At 38.2% G+C, this 20,092-nt stretch overlaps 3 protein-coding genes and 1 long non-coding RNA gene across 4 annotated transcripts; all 4 read left to right on the top strand.

Moving 5' to 3' along the window:
- Positions 1–4,036: 4,036 nt before the first annotated feature.
- Positions 4,037–7,786, top strand: LOC112005086 (spore wall protein 2-like). The gene is made up of 6 exons (XM_024037337.1): positions 4,037–4,450; positions 4,680–5,084; positions 5,328–5,681; positions 5,965–6,318; positions 6,616–6,969; positions 7,376–7,786. The coding sequence occupies exons 1-6, from the start codon at positions 4,037–4,039 to the stop codon at positions 7,784–7,786; spliced, it is 2,292 nt and encodes a 763-aa protein (XP_023893105.1).
- Positions 7,787–8,852: 1,066 nt separating this feature from the next.
- On the top strand, positions 8,853–12,025 carry LOC112005101 (glycine-rich RNA-binding protein 3, mitochondrial). The gene is made up of 5 exons (XM_065782677.1): positions 8,853–9,035; positions 9,114–9,182; positions 10,684–10,790; positions 11,450–11,750; positions 11,782–12,025. Exons 1-5 carry the CDS (start codon positions 8,891–8,893, stop codon positions 11,847–11,849), a joined length of 690 nt encoding a protein of 229 aa, XP_065638749.1. The 5' UTR covers positions 8,853–8,890; the 3' UTR covers positions 11,850–12,025.
- Positions 12,026–14,562: 2,537 nt separating this feature from the next.
- Positions 14,563–16,599, top strand: LOC112005080 (tyrosine--tRNA ligase, chloroplastic/mitochondrial). Its single transcript, XM_024037329.2, has one exon. The coding sequence runs from the start codon at positions 14,658–14,660 to the stop codon at positions 16,146–16,148; it is 1,491 nt and encodes a 496-aa protein (XP_023893097.2). The 5' UTR covers positions 14,563–14,657; the 3' UTR covers positions 16,149–16,599.
- Positions 16,600–16,608: 9 nt separating this feature from the next.
- On the top strand, positions 16,609–18,739 carry LOC136071411 (uncharacterized). The gene is made up of 2 exons (XR_010632721.1): positions 16,609–17,723; positions 17,890–18,739. It is a non-coding gene; the product is annotated as an uncharacterized LOC136071411 (long non-coding RNA).
- Positions 18,740–20,092: the final 1,353 nt, after the last annotated feature.

Here is a 20,092-nt window from a genome sequence, read left to right as displayed (position 1 = left end):
TTGAATATAATGGAAATGAATAAAAATATCATTTTAGAATATTCTTCTATTCCCTTGTTTGGTAGCTTTAATGAAGGGAATAGAAAGTCTATTTCCTTATTTGGAAGTTTAAGTGGGAGAGAAATGGAATGGGTAAGAGGGAACATTTATTTCCTCTCTATTCCCTTAAAATCTCAAATTTTCATTCTCTCCAAAATTGGGAGGAATGAGAGGAAATGAAATTAGATTTAATAATTTTTTTACTAAAACTCCCAAAATACTCCTATATATTCAACTCTTTATTTTAAAATAGATGTTTAATAGTAATATTGTCATAAAATGATTCCATTCAATTCCCTCCATGCTACTCCCAAACAAGATTACTTACATTCCATTCATTTTTATTCATTTCCATTCCTTTATTTTAAAACATTCAATCAATGTTATTTAATTCCATTTAATTCCATTCTTTTCCTTACTTAAATACATTTTATTCTATTCCATTCTTTTCCATTCCTTTAAGAGCATTCACAGCAGTGGAGCTAAAAATTTAGCTTTTAGCTCCACTAAAAGTTACTTTATCTATTATAACTACACACTTGCTGCAGCAGTGGATCTATTTTAACTATCAATACAATAAAATAATATAAACATCACAATAAAATAATATACCCTACAATAAAATAATATATCCTACAACCCAATAAACTTCCCAGCACCGACCACAACCGGCCACCTCTACAATCAGCCACAGCCACCACTACCACCACCACCACCACCACCACCAACACAGACACAGACACAACCAAACCCACAAGCAAAATAAAAAACCAAACAACCATCATAGTCACCAATCCACCACCACAGCCACCAAGCCCACAGAAAAAAAAAAATCAAACACCGTACCACCAAACCATAGCCACAACAACCACCATCGCCACCACCACAGCCATCAAACTCGCAGAAGAGAAAAAAAATCAAACATCATTCCACCACCACAGCCATCAAACCCACAGAAGAAAAAAAAATCAAACATCATCCCACCACTACAGCCATCAAACCCATAGAAAAAAAAAATCAAACATCATTCCACTTCCATAGCCGGTGGATCGACGGCGTGGGCAGGGGCTTGGGCCGGCGCTGGGCAGGGGCTTGGGTCGGCGTTGGGTCGGCGCTGGGAAGGGGCTTGGGCTGGCGTTGGGCAGGGGCTTGGGTCGGCGTTGTCAGCGCTGGGTAGAGGCTTGGGGCGGCGTTGGGTCGGCGCTGGGTAGAGGCTTGGGTTGGCGTTGGGTCGGCGCTGGGCAGGGGCTTGGGCCGGCGCTGGGTGGGGGGCTTGGGTCGGCGTTTTCGGCGCTGGGCAGGGGAAGAAAGAAGAAATGAGAAGCCGGCGATGAGCTCTTCAAGCTCCACCGACTGGATTTTGGCCTGAGCATACCAGAGGGAAAAAAAAAATTTTGAGGAAGAAAGAAGAAAGGAGAAGTCGGAGAGACAGAGAGAGAGAGAGAAGGAAATGTTTTATTAATGTGAGAAGAGAGAGAAGATAATAAAAAAATAATTTTTTTTTTAGCTGTGTGCTACAGTGCACATCTATTTATAGATGTGCACTGTAGCAATTCATCTATAATTTATAAGTATGGCTCCACTGCTGTAAGCTCTTTTTTGTGATTTTGAAGCTAAATTTTAGCATTATAGCATTATAGCTCCACTGCTGTGAATGCTCTAAGGTCATTCCATTCCCTTCCCTTTTGAACTCCCAAGTAGAGCCTAAGTGACGGCTTGTGAGTAGTTGAGATGTGAACTCACATGAATTTACTGTTTCTCTTTTCCATCACTTATCACTTGCCATTACAACAAATTGTGACAAAAATTGTATAAATAATTGTGTGCCTATCACTTTTTCTAAAAAAATAAAATTACTGTTTTAGTGACAACAAAATAAATTAAAGCAGGAAATCAAGTATAGTTCATATTGTGGGTTTCAGTTAGCTCAACTGGTAAAATCTCTGATGGTTATATAAGAGATTTGAGATTCAATTTCCGACTACACCAAAAATTAATTGGTGTCTTAATTTGATGATAAAGAACTATTAGAAACGGACGCCATAGATTGAAACTCTTTCAAGTATAGTTCATATTCATAAACACCTTATCCTAAAAAAGAAAAAGAAAAAGAAAAAGTACAATTCATCGTACAACCAATGAGAAATATTATATCCACGATTCAAAAATTTGTTAACACCCCTTTTTGTAACATCACGGGTGAGTCTGTCAACAATTTTTTATTTTTTACCTTTTACTTTTTATTTTAAGCTTTTTAAAAATAAACTAATTTTTAACTTTTAATATTGCATTAGGTAAATAAGTCATTTCCAAACAAAAGCTAGAAATATTATTTTTATAATAAAATTGAAAATGAAGTAAACCCTTAATATTACATATCAAAACCTAAAATCATTATTGACATGTTCATAAAATCACACATTTAATGTTATAACATACTAGATCATAGGAGAAATTTCTGGGTATAAACTCATCCTAGCATCTCATTCAGGCATGTTCCAACTTGTCCTTGGTTGGAGGTGTGAAAAAGTAGAAGAATAGAAAATGAAGAAGGGATAGAAAAGTGGAATAATAGAAAAGATTTTAGTTTTCCTCATTTGTGTTTGGTTGGGGGTGAAAAAGTGGAAAAATGAATTTGTAAAAAATTATTCATATGCCCAAAAAGTGTCAAACAACCAACAACAACAATAACAACCAAAAAAAAAAATCACCCAAATTTATTAAACAAGATAAATTATGCCTAATTTTTTTTTTAAACCACGTATAGTTAAACCAAAAATAAATAAATAATAAAAAAGAATGAAACTTGTATCATGCCGAAAAAAAAAAAAAAAAAAAAAAAAAAAAAAAAAAAAAAAAAAAACTAAGTCCACGCCTAGGAAGGGAAAAAAAAAGTAGTGAAAAAGCAACAAGTTCATGTGAAAGGAGGAGGGGTAGTTCAGTCATTGACTACAACTATTCTTCTCCTCTTAATTTCTTCAAAAATTTGGGAGATAGAATTTTGGTGGTGCAAGGGAAAAAACACCTAGACCCCACCAATTTTCTATCCTCTCATTCTCTCCAACTAAATACCCATAAAATTAATTTTCTCTCTCCTATTTTCTATCCTCCTTATTTCACTCCAACCAAACGGTGCCTAAGGATGTGTTTAGTTGGGGTGAAAATAGGGAGGAAGGAAATTAAGAAGAGGAAAATATGGTGGAAAATACTGTTTTTCACTTTTTGATTGATGAAAGAAGATAGGATTGACAAAAATAGGGGATAAAGTGTTCCTTCCCCGGCCCACTTTTTTTATCGTCCCAAATTGGGAGGGAAAAGTGGTGTGAAATAAATTTTACACAAATACTCTCTCACCTACCCTCATTCATGACTTGATGACTTTGCCTCTTCTCATACTTATCACTTTACCTTCTCACAGCACAGCAACATCTAGGTTCTCTTCTCTCCTTCTTTTTTTTTTTTTTTTTTTTTTTTTTTTTTTTTTTTTTTTTTTTTTTTTTTTTTTTTTTTTTTTTTTTTTTTTTTTTTTTTGCGATAATGCTTGAAACTAGAGTGTAGAGTTTAAATTCAAGCTCCAAAAGTTGCTGCATAAATAAATAAATGGCAAAAAGCTACTTTTAGTCCCTACATTTTCAGACGATTTCAATTTTAGTCTCTACATTTTATTTTTACCACATTTAGTCCCTATTCTGAAAAATGCTTTCCATTTTAGTCATTGCAGTTACTCATTTAACAAAATTATTTTACGTGACAAACGGTCCAACAGTAAACGCTAATGTGTTCATTAAAAAAATTATTTACATTTTAAAAAATGCCACATTTGCAATTTAATTTTTTAAAAAAGCCACATCAGATAAAAATAATATAAAAATTTCTAACCTAATTATTTTTTTTTAAAGAAAAGAAATTAGTTAAATTAATTTTTTTCTCTTTTTGGAAGAACATGAAGAACTCAAAACTCAGAACTACTTTTTTGGAAGAACATGATGAATAGGAAATGGATCCAGAGCAAAGGAGAGCCTTTGGCGATGTGGCTGATCGTCGTTTTGAAGAACTGGTTGTCGTTCAAAGAAGCAATGCCGGCGTAGAGGTTGATAGGGAGAATCAGGAAGATCGAGAGGAGAGAGATGGAGGAGGGTATGGCGAAGCTTCTGCCTTCAATTTGGAGGAACTGAGCAGTGGTGGCGCCGCAGTGGCGGGTGATCTTGTGACACGTGGCATGCCAGACGGCAAGGAGCTTGGTGAAGAGGGCAGTGGGATTGGGGATTCAGCGGTGGTCGCTGCAGAGCTTGATGGAGAGGAAGATGACGACGCAGCAGATGGAGCCAATGGCGAAGATGTTGAGAAGGTAGTGGATGTTACTGTAACAGAATTATCCTACGTGGCAAACAGTCCAATAGTAAATGCTGACGTATTCATTAAAATAATATTAAAAAAATTATTTACATTTTTAAAAATGCCACATCAGCAATTTAATTTTAAAAAAAAGCCACGTTAGATAAAAATAATATAAAAATTTCTAACCTAATTATTTTTTTAAAAAAGAAAAGAAATTAGTTAAATTAAAATTTTTCTTTTTTTTGAAGAACATGAAGAACTCAAAACTCAGAACTATTTTTTTGGAAGAACATGACGAATAGGAAATGGATCCAGAGCAAAGGAGAGCCTTTGGCGATGTGGTTGATCGTCGTTTTGAAGAATTGGTCGTCGTTCAGGGAAGCGACGCCGGCGTAGAGTTTGATAGGGAGAATCAAGAAGATCGAGAGGAGAGCAATGGAGGAGAGTATGGCGAAGCTTCTGCCTTTGATCTAGAGGAACTGAGCAGCGGCGGTGTCGTAGTGGCGGGTGATCTTGCGACATGTGGTGTGCCAGACGGCGAGGAGCTTGGTGAAGAGGGCAGTGGGATCAAGGATTCGGCAGTGGTCACTGCGGAGCTTGATGGAGAGGAAGATGACGATGCAGCAGATGGAGCCAATGGCAAAGATGTTGAGAAGGTAGTAGATGTTACTGTAACAGAATTATCTTATGTGGCAAATGGTCCAACAGTAAATGCTGACGTGTTCATTAAAATAATATTAAAAAAATTATTTACATTTTTAAAAATGCCACATTAGCAATTTAATTTTTTTAAAAAAGCCACGTCAGATAAAAATAATATAAAAATTTCTAACCTAATTATTTAAAAAAAAGAAGAAAAGAAATTAGTTAAATTAATTTTTTTCTTTTTTTGGAAGAACATGAAGAACTCAAAACTCAGAACTATTTTTTTGGAAGAACATGACGAATAGGAAATGGATCCAGAGCAAAGGAGAGCCTTTGACGATGTGGTTGATCGTCGTTTTGAAGAACTGGTCGTCGTTCAGAGAAGCGATGCCGGTGTAGAGGTTGATAGGGAGAATCAGGAAGATCGAGAGGAAAGAGATGGAGGAGAGTATGGCAAAGCTTCCGCCTTCGATTTGGAGGAACTGAGCAGCGGCGGCGTCGCAGTGGCCGGAGATCTCGTGACACGTGGCATGCCAGACGGCGAGGAGCTTGGTGAAGAGGGCGATGGGATTGGGGATTCGGCGGTGGTCGTTGCGGAGCTTGATGGAGAGGAAGATGACGACGCAGCAGATGGAGCCAATGGCGAAGATGTTAAGAAGGTACTGGATGTTACTGTAACAGAATTATCCTACGTGGCAAACGGTCCAATAGTAAATGCTAGCGTGTTCATTAAAATAATATTAAAAAAATTATTTACATTTTTAAAAATGGCACATCAGCAATTTAATTTTTTTAAAAAGCCACGCCAGATAAAAATAATATACAAATTTCTAACCTAATTATTTTTTTTAAAAAGAAAAGAAATTAGTTAAATTAAATTTTCTCTTTTTTTTGAAGAACTCAAAACTCAGAACTATTTTTTTAGAAGAACATGACGAATAGGAAATGGATCCAGAGCAAAGGAGAGCCTTTGGCGATGTGGTTGATCGTCGTTTTGAAGAACTAGTCGTCGTTCAGAGAAGTGATGCTGGCGTAGAGGTTGATAGGGAGAATCAGGAAGATCGAGAGGAGAGTAATGGAGGAGAGTATGGCGAAGCTTCCGCCTTTGATCTGGAGGAACTGAGCAGTGGTGGCATCGTAGTGGCGGGTGATCTCGCGACACGTGGCATGCTAGACGACGAGGAGCTTGGTGAAGAGGGCAGTGGGATTGGGGATTCGGCGGTGGTCGCTGCAGAGCTTGATGGAGAGGAAGATGACGACGCAGCAGATGGAGCCAATGGCGAAGATGTTGAGAAGGTACTAGATGTTACTGTAACAGAATTATCCTACGTGGCAAACGGTCTAATAGTAAATGCTGACCTGTTCATTAAAATAATATTAAAAAAATTATTTACATTTTTAAAAATGGTACACCAGCATTTTATTTTATTTTTAAAAAAAAGCCATGTCAGATAAAAATAATATAAAAATTTCTAACCTAATTATTTTTTTAAAAAAGAAAAGAAATTAATTAAATTAAATTATTTCTTTTTTTGGAAGAACATGAAGAACTCAGAACTCAAAACTATTTTTTTGGAAGAACATGACGAATAGGAAATGGATCTAGAGCAAAGGAGAGCCTTTGGCGATGTGGTTGATCATCGTTTTGAAGAACTGGTCATCGTTCAAAGAAGCAGTGCCAGAGTAGAGGTTGATAGGGAGAATCAGGAAGATCGAGAGGAGAGCGATGGAGGAGAGTACGACGAAGCTTCTGCCTTTGATCTGGAGGAACTGAGTAGCGTTGGCGCCGCAGTGGCGGGTGATCTCGCGACACGTGGCGTGCCAGATGGCGAGAAGCTTGGTGAAGAGGGCGGTGGGACCGGGGATTCGGCGGTGGTTGCTGCAGAGCTTGATGGAGAGGAAGATGATGACGCAACAGATGGAGCCAATGGCAGAGATGTTAAGAAGGTACTGGATGTTACTATAACAGAATTATCCTACGTGGCAAACGGTCCAACAGTAAATGCTGACGTGTTCATTAAAATAATAATAAAAAAATTATTTACATTTTTAAAAAAGCCACATCATCAATTTAATTTTTTTTAAAAGTCATGTCAGATAAAAATAATATAAAAATTTCTAACCTAATTATTTTTTGAAAAAAGAAAAGAAATTAGTTAAATTAATTTTTTTCTTTTTTTGGAAGAACATGAAGAACATAGAACTTAGAACTATTTTTTTGGAAGAACATGACGAATAGGAAACGGATCCAAAGCAAAGGAGAGCCTTTGGTGATGTGGTTGATCATTGTTTTGAAGAACTGGTCGTCGTTCAAAGAAGCAGTGCCGGCGTAGAGGTTGATAGGGAGAATTAGGAAGATCGAGAGGAGAGCGATGGAGGAGAGTACGACGAAGCTTCTGCCTTTGATTTGGAGGAATTGAGCAGCGTCGGCGCCGCAGTGGTGGGTGATCTTGCGACACGTGGCGTGCCAGACGGCGAGGAGCTTGGTGAAGAGGGCGGTGGGACAGGGGATTTGGCGGTGGTCGCTGCGGAGCTTGATGGAGAGGAAGATGACGACACCGCAGATGGAGCCAATGGCGGAGATGTTGAGAAGGTATTGGATGTTCTGTACCAAGCATCGACGTCGCCACCACCACCATCGCCGTTGCCGTCGAGGGAGGGAATTGGGCCCAGGCTCAGGCCCATTGGATCCATGGCTGAATATGATGATAGATTCTTTCTAGGGTTTAATTACTATGGGGGTTTTGGAGTTTATGGAATTTAAGGTTGTGTGGTTGTTTGTGGTTTGGTTGTGCGTGGAGGTCGAAAATCTGGGTTTGAGTTTTGTGTTTGTGTTTTCTGAGTTCTTCATGTTCTTCCAAAAAAAGAAAAAAATTAATTTAACTAATTTCTTTTCTTTTTTAAAAAAATAATTAGGTTAGAAATTTTTATATTATTTTTATCTAACGTGGCTTTTTAAAAAAAAAAATTGCTGATGTGGCATTTTAAAAATTGTAAATAATTTTTTTAATATTATTTTAATGAACACGTCAGCATTTATTGTTAAACCGTTTGCCACGTAGGATAATTCTGTTAATTGAGTAACGACATGGACTAAAACGGAAATCGTTTTTTAGATTAGGGACTAAAAGCGGTAAAAATAAAATGTAGAAACTAAAATGAAAATCGCCTGAAAATGTAAGAACTAAAAGTGATTTTTTGCCTAAATAAATAAATAATTTTGGAATTTTTTTAGGTGCAAAAATAGCCATATCTTTCTACGAAATTAAAATTAACATCTCACATAACCAAAAAAAATAATAATAAAAATAAAAAATTAACATGGATTAAGAACCAGTGAACTACCAGCAGCGGAAGCAGTAGCCACTATCTTTCTACCAAGAAATGGCCGCCGCCTCCACCACCACCACCACCAGAACTCTCCTCTTCTCCCCATTCAGAGCAAGGAATGAGTTACACCGAGTTCACGTACCAACTGTTGCAAGGCTACGATTTCTTGCATTTGTAGAAGAACCTGAACGAGGGAGTTAGGGTTCAAATCCAAACCTCACACGTAAAACCCGTACCCTCCCAACAAAAATACCCACACTTTCACCGTCACACCCCTCATCCAACGGCTCACACCCAATAACTCCAAAATAATACGGCCAAGATCTCTCCAATCCATCCTTAAATCTCTCTCCCCTCATTTCATAAGATAAAACCCTCCCTCCGAATCTCGAAATCTATTTTTAGGGATTTACACTGTCTCTGCTCTCACTGTCACTACCAAAAAACGCAGAGAAAAAGGTACGCTTCTAAGCACTGTGAGACAGAGAGAGCCTCATAGCTCTCGATTCTACTTCCCATTTTTTTGTAGCTTATTGTAATGGCTTTCTTAAGTAAAGTTGGAAATCTGCTTAGACAGACTGCGAGCAAGCAGATCAGCTCAGAATTTGGTGCCTCGAAACCGTCTTTCTTTCAAGCCATACGATGCATGTCATCCATGTCAAGTTCAAAACTTTTTATTGAAGGTGCCACCAAATTGCATTTATTAGTTGCATTACGGCTTTATTTCTTTGTTGTTAGATTTCTTATCTTGTATTTTTCAGGTCTTTCATATGGCACAGACGATCAAAGTTTGAAGGAAGCGTTTGCTAAGTATGGAGAAGTTGCTGAAGGTGTGTTATATTTATCACAAGTTTAATTGTTGGCTCTTGATTTGTATACGTTTGAAAAAGTTATGCTCGAATGCATTCTTCTTAATCTCTATATGTGCGATTGATTAAGTCTGCCTTCCCTTGTTGTGGTATAGTGATATGGGTAGTGTGCATAACAAAAATATGTGTTTTGAACTTCATAAATATTTTTCATTTTAATTAAAAGAAAGTGAAATTTTTGTTTGAAAGAAAATAATTTTTTTTGTTTGTTTTTTTTTTTTATAATTAAAATTGAGTAATTAATTTTTTTAAAATTTTGGCATTTAAAAAATGTCAAATAATTTTTTTAATAATATTTTAATGCCCACTTTAGCTTTTTTTTGTTAGTTGGCTGATAGTGAAAACTTAAATGTCATGCGTTAATTGATTTATGAACCAAAATGTATGGACTAAAATAAAAAAAAATGCAAAATGTAAAGACTAAAAGTGCATTTATTTATGTTTTTAATAATAAAATGGTGCATGTGTTTTTTGGGTACCTTTGACTTTAATGGGTTTGTGCAAGTGGCACTGGTGTCTTCTCTTTTTCCTCCTGCTAAAATTCCTCATATTTTATGAATTCAGTTCATGGTACGTAGGAGTCACAGACATGTCAAACTCTTTGGCATGTCCATGAACATGGTTACATGCATATGTGACTATATGAGATATGTCCAGAAATTAAATAGCTATTCTTTCAAAATTACATACTCCTGGGGCAACCTGAGATGAGTCTTTCATCACAGCAATGAATAGATTTGTGGCTTAAATTCCAAAAAGAAAAGGACAAAAAACAGAACACTCTTCCATGTCCACCATAGTCGATTAGGGCTTGAAACCAAGGCCCAAGCAAAATGTAATAATCATGCCTTTAAAGATTTATGTGGATGAAAGGTGTTGGCAATGGCTGGTGGTGGGAGGTGGTAGTGTTGTGTCTTCAATGGAAAAGGAAGAAAGAGTTGAGGAAGTGGAGATTGTAGGGTTTGGGCATTTTACTATTTTTGCCTTAGCACAAGTCTTCATATTCTTGCCACCTATATATTGGGCCCTGATAATAGAGTGGTTTTGTTTTGATTTAAAATAATTTGTATTCCTTGCCACCTGGTTATTGTTTTATTTGGTCTTTGGGAGAACTGTGGTTGCATGAGGAGGGTCTATGAGGCCGAAGCAAATGTGGGTTTATTATCCTTGGGCTTTTGAAACTGAACTGTTGTAGGATTGAGGGGTTATTCCTAATTAGCCATAGTACTAGCCTTGGGCTCCCCAAAAATTAGTATGATTATCTTGATACCTTTTTAAATGTTTTCCTGCTTGTTATTTGTTTTTAGCCTAAATGTAACATAAAATATGTCCTATATATATATATAACATTTAATTTTGCTATATTCATGTTTTGTCTGTAATGTATTGTGCCTGTGTCCTGTATCTGGTAGAAACGTAAGTACTGGAAATACATGCTGACTGAAGTTGGCATTTATTGTAGCAAGAATCATTATGGACCGTGAGACTGGTAGATCCAGTGGATTTGGCTTTGTTACATATGTTTCAAGCGAGGAGGCCTCCAGTGCTATCCAGGCCTTAGATGGACAGGTAATGTTACTGATTTGTTGCTCTTCATTTGTTAATCTCTTTGTCTGTAAGATGTGACGGATAAAGCTTGGTTATTTGGAACTTTTATGACCTTCTCACTCTAAACCTGTTGCCAAAATTACCCCCAAATTACCCCAATGACTATCCTTGCCTCCACTAATGATATCACCTAACAGCTTTAACTTAGCATGTCCCTTTCACAAGCAGCATCACAGTGAACTCCCATTCCATGCCAGTTTTAGCATTGCAACTGTTATGTTCACTTGTGTTATGGGAATTGGAATTTAAAAACCTGTATGATGAGTGGTAATGTCATTGGATTTTCAAGTCTCACACTTGAGGACTTGGATCTTTGAAACACCCAATAAAGTACAAAACCGGACTTGCAAATATTGGAATTACTTCATAGCTAAGTGATCCATGCAATGCAACTGATGTCTTAATGGTGTTGGTATAACAGGTGTACAGTAACTCGTCTATGCATGGCATAGGAATGTGTATTAATTATAAGAATTATGATGTTGCTGAACTCCACCCTTGCTCTTTCCAAGTAAATTACAAACGTGTTTTATGAAATGGTTTGGCCTCTTTTAATCTATTGATTATTGCTGGTAATTTTTAATCGACTCTTTCCTTTTTGCGGTAACATTACCTCCTAGGATCTCCATGGTCGTCGGGTAAGGGTGACTTATGCTACTGATAGGGCTCGTCCTAGCTATGGAGATAGTGGCTACAGTGGAGGTGGTGTTGGTTACAGCAGTAGTGGTAATTATGCCAGTGGGAACAGTGGAGGCTATGGCAATACTGGTGGGAATTTTGATGTTTCTGGTGGTAGTGGTAACTTTGCCTCTAGGGATGGCAGTAAAATAGCTGGTAGTGGATTTGAAGGAAGTACTGGACAGGGCTTTGGTGGTGCTGATCAATTTGGTACCAGTGAGAGCAGCTGTGGGGATGGTGGAGGTGGAGGTGGAGGTGGAGATTGTTGACAAAGATGCTTCTTTGGAAGGAAACTTCAGGGATGACGAGGATGAGACTGGTGATTTTGCCAAAAGAGCATGAAAATAGTTGAACCTGCCTTCACCAGTGTTACTAGTAGACTTTCTTTGTTGCAGTTTTTTCTCCTTTTTCCTTGAACTATTTATTTTTATTTATATTGGATTTGGCTCTGAAACTTGACTTTGATGCACTCTTCTAGTGTGTTTTCCCGATGAGAATCAAAGAATGTTAGAAAATAATCTCTCTCTCCGTCTCTCTTATGCACTATCAATATTGTTCAGCGGTTCAGCCTGAAACTAGATTTGTTTGTCCTTTGATCTATTGAGACTGTTATGTACTCGTTTGAATGTGAATTTAACTATTTTCTTCTTTAAATCCTTGGATAATGGTGCTACCATGTGTGATATACTGATCTCTAATGTGGTGAAGATATTCCTTTGTGGGTATTTAATGCCACTAATGGTTTTGTTTTTTTCTTGGACCAAAGACACAAAAAAAAAAGTTCCTATAGCTGTGGTATTTGCGTATTAGAATTTAGTTGTTGGGGAGAAAATCAGTAATCATTTTTTAAGTACCGATAATCTTTTGAAACAAAACTTATTTGCCTATTAGATCGAGCTGTTTACTGTTGTTTATTGTTTACTATGGAATAGGCGAAACAAGGTGAGACCTATGCCTAATGCAAAGAAGCGACATCAAAACAGTGCTCGTTGGCACCAACCTGGAACAAAACAAATTTTGACAGGGTAACTTTTGAGGATACTAATGAGGCGAGCTTAGGGGTGGTGATTCCTAATCATCTTGGTCAGGCCATGAGGGGTTTTTTTAGAAAATAACTACAAAACCCAAACAATATTATTAGTTAGGTAACGTTTTAAACATATTGCATTTCTAGCAATTCGACTATAGAGGAGTCGATTTTACTATTCATATTACTTTTTTAAAGAAGTCGACTTCAGAGGAGTCGACTTCTACACAAAGAAGTCGACTTCAGTGGAGTCGACTTCTGTACAAAGAAGTCAACTCCACTGAAGTCGACTTCCCCAAAAACCCACCAACTCCAGGTCCACACAACTAGCTTCCAGGCGAAGAACCCAGGCGAAGCACGAAGCCAGGCGAAGCCAGGCACCGACGAACCCAGGCGAAGAACCCAGCAACACCGACGAGCAAGACCAACGAGCAAGCGAACGCAGGCGCCAACGAACCCAGGCGCCGATTTCTTCACCAGACCCGAACGAACCCAGCAACACCGACGGCAAAGCACGAAGAACACGCCGATTTCTTCACCAGACCCCGACGAAGCATGAACCTAGGTGCCGATTTCTTCACCAGCGACGAAGCACGAACCCAGGTGCCGATTTCTTCACCAGAACCCAGGCGAAGAACACGCTTGGGTACGGCGAAGCACGAAGAACACGCTTCTTTGGTTGTGAGGTTTCTTTGAATTTCTACATAGGGAAATCGACTTCAGTGAAGTCGATCTCTTTGTATAGAAGTCGACTTCAGTGAAGTCGACTTCTTTGTAAAGAAGTCGACTCCACTGAAGTCGACTTCTTTCCTACACCACTCACGATAAAAGGGAATATGAACAGTAAAATCGATTACTCTATAGTCACTCTATAGTCGAATTGCTAGAAATGCAATATGTTTGAAACGTTGCCTAACTAATAATATTGTTTGGGTTTTGTAGTTATTTTCTAAAAAATCCCGGCCATGAGGCTTCTTTACCGGGTTCTGTAGCTATGGTGGAGCTGTACTTAGCTGCTAGACGGCCATTGAATTCACACTCTAAATTTGAATTTTCAAAACGGAAATAGGAGGCAGCAGTGGTAATTAAAATTCTTAACAACTCCAATTTGAATCTATCAGCAGGAAGCTAAATTGATGGCCAAAAATATGGAGCGTTTTCTGTCGCTCATGTGGGAGGGCATGGAAACAAGGTTTCTCATGCCTTAGCAAGGATAGCTTTAACCTCTTCTACTTTGCTGGTTTGGTTGAAGCATGTTCTATCAGACATTGAAGCTTTAGTTTGTAATGATCTCAGTTCGGTCTAATAGAAGTTTGAAGTCTTGATTCTCAAGAAAAAAAAAAAAAAAAAATTTGTTGCTGTTTGTGGGTATCGGGAAAATTTTGTGACCTCGTAAAGTTCCAAATCCTTTGATCAAATAGAACGGTTCTTTTCTTTCTTCAGTCTGTTTTGGGTCTTTTCTTAGCTTGATTGTAGAAAATTTTACAGTTGGAAACCCGGGTAATGCATCTCTTTTGTGGTTTGATGCTATAAAATAGGATTTTGGGAGTTTTTAGAACTCCCAATGCTAATGCTCTTGAATTTGGATTCAAAATACTACAAATTGAAAATAATAAAACCAAAATTGACTACAAGTTAAAAGTATTACAAAAAATTAGACTGCCAAATATTTTTTTTTAAGAAAAAAATTTTATTGAAAAACTTTCTTCCAAACTTATTAAAACTTATTTAGTTATATAACTCTTTTTTAGAGCTTGAACTTGTTTTCTAAGTAAGACTTAAGTTTACTAAACTCAAGTTATAAACACGAATTTGACTTATCTAGAAACTTATTTAGTTACAAAGTATTTTTAATTTTTAGTTATAATACCCGAAATTAAAGTTTAGAGTTTAAATTCAAGTTCTAAAAAGTTGCTACATAAATAAATAAATAAATATCGATTTTTTTTTGGTGCAAAATAGAATATATGGCAAAAATAGCCGTATCTTGCATTCTTTCTACCAAATTAAAATTATGTCACATTAAAAAAATAAATAAATAAAAAATAAAAAAAATTAACATGGATTGAGAACCAGTGAACTACCAGCAGCAGAAGCCGTAGCCACTATCTTTCTACCAAGAAATGGCCGCCGCCTCCACCACCACCAGAACTCTCCTTCTCTTCTCCCCATTCAGAACCTCCCTCACCTCTTCCTCTTCTTCTTCTTATTATTATTTTCACAATTTCCCAAAACTACCCTTCTCCCCTTTCAAAACCACCACCACCACCTCTACCTACACCTATTGCTGCTGCCACTCCTCCACACAATCCCAATCCCAATCCTCTCCTTCTCCTCGCCTCAACAACGTCATCGAAATCCTCCAGCAACGCGGTCTCATCGAGTCCCTAACCAGCCCCGACCTCCACGACGCCGCCGCCGCCGTTTCATCCTCACCTCTCAAAGTTTACTGCGGCTTCGACCCCACCGCTCAATCCCTCCACCTCGGCAACCTCCTCGGCATCATCGTCCTCTCCTGGTTCCACCGCCTCGGCCACCAGCCCGTCGCCCTCATCGGCGGCGCCACCGCTCGCGTCGGCGACCCCTCCGGCAAGTCCCTCGAGCGTCCCGACCTCGACCTCGACTCTCTCCGCCGCAACACTCTAGGGATTGAGTCCACCATCGCCAGAATCCTCTCCGAAAACTCCGTCATCCTCAACAACTACGATTGGTGGAAGGAGGTCAAGCTGTTGGATTTTTTGAAAGATGTGGGGAAGTACGCTAGGGTTGGGACTATGATGGCGAAGGAGAGCGTGAAGAAGCGGCTGGAATCGGAGCAAGGAATGAGTTACACCGAGTTCACGTACCAACTGTTGCAAGGCTACGATTTCTTGCATTTGTACAAGAACGAGGGAGTTAGGGTTCAAATCGGCGGTAGCGATCAGTGGGGGAATATCACCGCCGGAACCGAATTGATTCGGAAGGTTCTGCAAGTCGAGAAAGGAGCGTACGGATTGACATTTCCTCTCTTGTTGAAGAGCGACGGAACGAAGTTCGGGAAATCGGAGGACGGCGCGATTTGGTTATCGCCGGCGATGCTTTCGCCGTACAAGTTTTATCAGTACTTCTTCTCGGTGCCGGACTCGGACGTAGTGAGGTTTTTGAAAATGCTGACTTTTTTGGAGCTGGAGGAGATTGACGAGTTGGAGAGGGAGATGGGGAGAGTAGGTTACGTGCCGAACACGGCACAGAGGAGACTTGCGGAGGAAGTAACGCGATTCGTTCACGGGGAGGAAGGGTTGATGGAGGCTATAAAGGCTACAAAGGCGTTGAGGCCCGGGGCGGAGACGAAGCTGGATTGGGAGACCATTGAGGGGATTGCAGAGGACGTGCCGTCTTGTTCTTTGAAGTATGATCAGGTGGTGAATGTTCAGCTCGTTGAGCTGTCGGTTTCTGCTGGTTTGTTCGAGAGCAAATCGGCTGCAAGGCGGTTGTTGAAGCAGGGGGGTTTGTATTTGAATAACAGTAGAGTGGATGGTGAGGATAAGAGGATTGAGGCCGAGGATATTGTCGATGGGAAAGTTGTTCTTTTGTCTGCTGGAAAAAAGAACAAGGTGCTCGTAAGGATATCTTGATTCTTCAATTGCTATAATTCAAATACATTTGATTTAAATTAAATTAGTGAATGAATTCCTTGTATGTTTAACGAAATTTTGGATTTCATGTTATGTGAGAGACTGTGAAGTTATAATCATGAAATGATTGACTTGAGGCCAATCTGATTCTTTATAATGTTGTGGTGGGATGTCCTTTCTTACTACTCAATTTACTTTCCACTTTTTGTTTACCTTGTCAAAAAACTGGTAGTTGTAGAAGTATTCGAGAGGTATTTTCTTAGTTATGTGAAGTAGAACCTGTAATTGAATCGACCGCTCCCAGAAGTAGGCTGCTCATGCTTTAGCTTGTTTCTCCTATGAGTAGTCTTGAGTGTGCCTTCTAACAAGCTGTTCTCCTGTTAAGTTCTTGAAGATTGAATCTGTAAAGATCACCGAGTCAAGCCCAACTGGACCTCGCTTAAAACAATGGTAGTGACTACTCTCTCTCTCTAGTTTTAAATCTTTTTTTTTTTTTTTTTTTGAGGCAATAGAAGACATCAATCATTTTATTCTAAATAGAAAGTAACTCAACCTCGTAAAGGTGAGTTAATGATTTTTACATTTTTCAACCATGATAGTGTAGAAGTTATCATTTGTCTTAATATATTATGGATTTTGGTTTTCCTTGTTTTGTGTTTTGTTATCGAAATAGGCTGTACAACTCATAGCTGAGACTTGAGACTTTTGAATGATCCCCATATGTGATTTTGTATAATTTTTAGTTTCATTAAATGGTTGTTCTTATCTGGGATTTTGATGATTTTATATTTTCATTTACTAAAAGCTTTCTGGATATGATTTCCTCACATTTATCTTCAATCTTGCCAACTTGGGATCATTGATTATTTGTTACAACTTTACAAATTAGTTAGCCAGTAATATGAGGTATCATAATTGCAAATCGTTCATAATGCAGAACGCCTCTATCCACAAATTTGTTAATCTATGTTAGTTTAAATAAATATTTGAACTTTTCCTACCTATAAAAAAAAAATATATAATATATATATATATATATTTGAACTTTCCCATGAATATATAAAAATTGTTTATCAAACTTTTCTATGCATTGCACGGGTTAGTAACTAGTCTTTCAAATATATTGAATGGTGTTTGCTAATTAGGAAAAAGAGATTGGCCAAGATGCTGGAAGCACCTAAGGTTGCAAAGTTTGGATTGGTGATTCCAATTACAGGATTAGGTTTCATGCGAGAGGTTTTGCAAGCTCCATCTGATGTTTGGGTTGTTGTGATCCTCTACAAAGAAGGGTACTTTATGAGAGATCTTAATACTAAAATAATTTTTCTTGATGAGGATTGTAGTGATGTTTGTTGGAAGTTTCTGATAGAATCCCAGAATGTACATGGCTGATGTGTTTTTTGGAAGAGTTGGCAAAAAAAATAAACAGCAACAAAATTTGTTAAGATAATATCAACAAATTGCATTCCTAACTACCCTGTTCATAATCTTCCTACTTTGTTAGTGTACAACAATGGTGCAGTGAAAGCAAATCACGTGGGCTTGCATAGTTTTGGCTGAGATGCACTCCTGAAGGTATCTTATATTTAAGCACGCTTTGCATTGTCATTAGTTTATGTATTACCTTGCTACTTCTTTTAATCAATTGTTATTCTTTAATATGAGATATTTGCATCTCCGTGTGAGGCCAATTCTACACATATTTGAAATCTAAGGTGCATTCTTACTTGCTTTGAGGCAGTGTCTGGGATGAGGATAAACTTTGGCAAATTTGAAACTGTGCCAGTAAAGGAGGTTCAGAATATTGAGGCGTTGTTGGGTGATCTTGGATGCTGTGTATCCACCCTACCAATGAAATATTTGGGGCTACCTCTTGGTGCAACATTTAAAGAGGCATCAATTTGGGATCGCATTTTGGATCATGTGCAAAGAAGATTGGCCGGTTGGAAGAGATCGTATCTATCTAAAAGGGGTCATCTCACTCTCATCAAGAGTACATTATCTAGCCTCCCTACTTATTTTATGTCTTTGTTCTCTCTTCCAGTGGGTGTGGCAAAAAGAATGGAGAAACTCCAAAGAGATTTCCTTTGGCGTGGATTGGGGGAGGATTTTAAGTTTCATCTAGTAGGATGGGAGTCTTCCTGTATTCCTATTCGTCAAGGAGGTTTGGGTATAAAGTGTCTTATAACAAAGCGTTATCAGGCAAGTGGTTGTGGCGCTATGGATCTCAGGAAGAGGCCTTATGGTGTCAGGTAGTGGATGTGAAATACGGGTTAGGCACTTCATGTTCAAAGGAAGTAAGGGGTCATATGGAGTGGGCCTATGGAAATACATTCAGAGAGGGTGGGATAGTTTTATGCATTTTACACATTTTGATGTAGAGGAGTTCCTTGAGTTTATGGACTCCCGATGCACTAGATAATTGTTTTGTTTTCTTTAGCTCTCTTTTCTTGTATACTGTGTTCTAGATCTGGGTTTTTTGTTTTGTTTTGTTTTTTAGTTATTTATTTTATTTTCATCAGGTGATGCTAATTGAACTACAAAGCTCCTAGCAATTTAAGTTATTTCTAAACATGATATTAGTTGACATTTACTGTTGTAAACTGGAAATTAATGTTTCTTTTGTAGATGTTTTTAGTATGATCTTTGAGTTTAGTTTGCTGTGCACTAACAGCAGTGCCTATAATATTGGAACTTAAACTTGCTTTTAAGAACTTCAAATGGTGGAATATTTAATTTTTTTAAATAAGTTTTGGCCCCAAGGAGAGGGAAAATTATCTTATGGAGAGGTTTCATGAAGTCACTCTCTCACAGCACATGGGACTCACACATCTATGCATCCTACATACTATGAGGGGATGGTCTCATGACTCTCATTGAATCGAGAAGTTATCTTATACGTCCTATAAGACTCATATGAGATTAAACTATGAGGCCCACATGTCAATCTCACATAAGTTGTATACGCTAGATGTATACAAGATTTTTTACCATTGAACCACTCCATGTATGGGATTAGTTAGAACCATTCATCTTACTTTATTGTTCTTGAAGCATGCATTGCTGAAGAGAAATTTTGTGAATGGTAGGAGTAGGAGATGTTGGTACTTAAAAATCTAGGCAGTATTATTGTATGTTTTTTCTGGCAGTATCATTTTGTCAAATCCTGGACACTGATTTTTTTTTTTTTTTTACTCTTTAAAACAGGTTGTGAAGATTTGAATCCATGACAACCAAACAGTCTATTGTGGACTGAATTTCAAAAGATCCCATTAGATTCAATTCTACTTCTGACCTCTCATCGAATAAGACTCACAATAACTGCCTCACGCTTATTTTACCTTTGTGAATTGGAGGATTCCTGTGCTGCCAGACATGGTAGATGACAGACCATAAAGCCAGCCTGCACAGTTTAGATTCTAAACTCTTGCCTCTCAACAGATTACCACCCAAAGGCCCAAACAAAAACTTCAACCCAACAGATTTTAGGGTGCCTTATTAGGCACCAACTCATGATAGTTTTCCAAGTTCTCCTTGAGAAAGAAACTTAAAAAAAAAAGGTGCTTACGGCTCTCCAGCTGCACCAAGCTAAGTTTACTTCGAATTAATTGAATAATGGCCAGGTCCTCTATCTGGCAGGGTTTCGACCCACTCACCGTCCCTCAACACACTAGAAGCTTTGGCATCTAAGGAGCTAGCTGCTTCATACAAAACTCCTGTTAAAGGAGCCTGGAAAATACTTACTAGATATAAGTCATATAACAAAAATATAAAGGGACAAAGGTTCATCTTGTCAAAGCCTTCTACCCCCTTTGAAATAGCCCACCCAATGTCCCAACTACCATTGAAGGCTACTGAAATTTTGGGGAGGTTATGCACTCTTTACCTATTTAGCGCCCCCCCCCCCCCCCCCCCTCCCCCCAAAAAAAAAAGGGACACCAATC

Source organism: Quercus suber, unplaced genomic scaffold (assembly GCF_002906115.3).
Source record: "Quercus suber isolate HL8 unplaced genomic scaffold, Cork oak 2.0 scaffold_310, whole genome shotgun sequence".
NCBI lineage: Eukaryota > Viridiplantae > Streptophyta > Magnoliopsida > Fagales > Fagaceae > Quercus > Quercus suber.
The sequence above is the reverse complement of the archived record's forward strand: the minus strand, read 5'-3'. Positions and strand labels throughout refer to the sequence as shown.

Excerpts from the sequence above, each read along its gene's own strand:
- LOC112005101 (XM_065782677.1), top strand. The coding sequence starts at position 8,891 with ATGGCTTTCTTAAGTAAAGTTGGAAATCTGCTTAGACAGACTGCGAGC. Across the intron at positions 9,036-9,113 it reads TTCAAAACTTTTTATTGAAG|GTCTTTCATATGGCACAGAC; the intron begins GTGCCACCAAAT and ends TGTATTTTTCAG. Across the intron at positions 10,791-11,449 it reads TCCAGGCCTTAGATGGACAG|GATCTCCATGGTCGTCGGGT; the intron begins GTAATGTTACTG and ends ATTACCTCCTAG.
- LOC112005086 (XM_024037337.1), top strand. The coding sequence starts at position 4,037 with ATGGATCCAGAGCAAAGGAGAGCCTTTGGCGATGTGGCTGATCGTCGT. Across the intron at positions 6,319-6,615 it reads ATGGCGAAGATGTTGAGAAG|GAAATGGATCTAGAGCAAAG; the intron begins GTACTAGATGTT and ends CATGACGAATAG. Across the intron at positions 6,970-7,375 it reads ATGGCAGAGATGTTAAGAAG|GAAGATCGAGAGGAGAGCGA; the intron begins GTACTGGATGTT and ends AGGGAGAATTAG.
- LOC112005080 (XM_024037329.2), top strand. The coding sequence starts at position 14,658 with ATGGCCGCCGCCTCCACCACCACCAGAACTCTCCTTCTCTTCTCCCCA.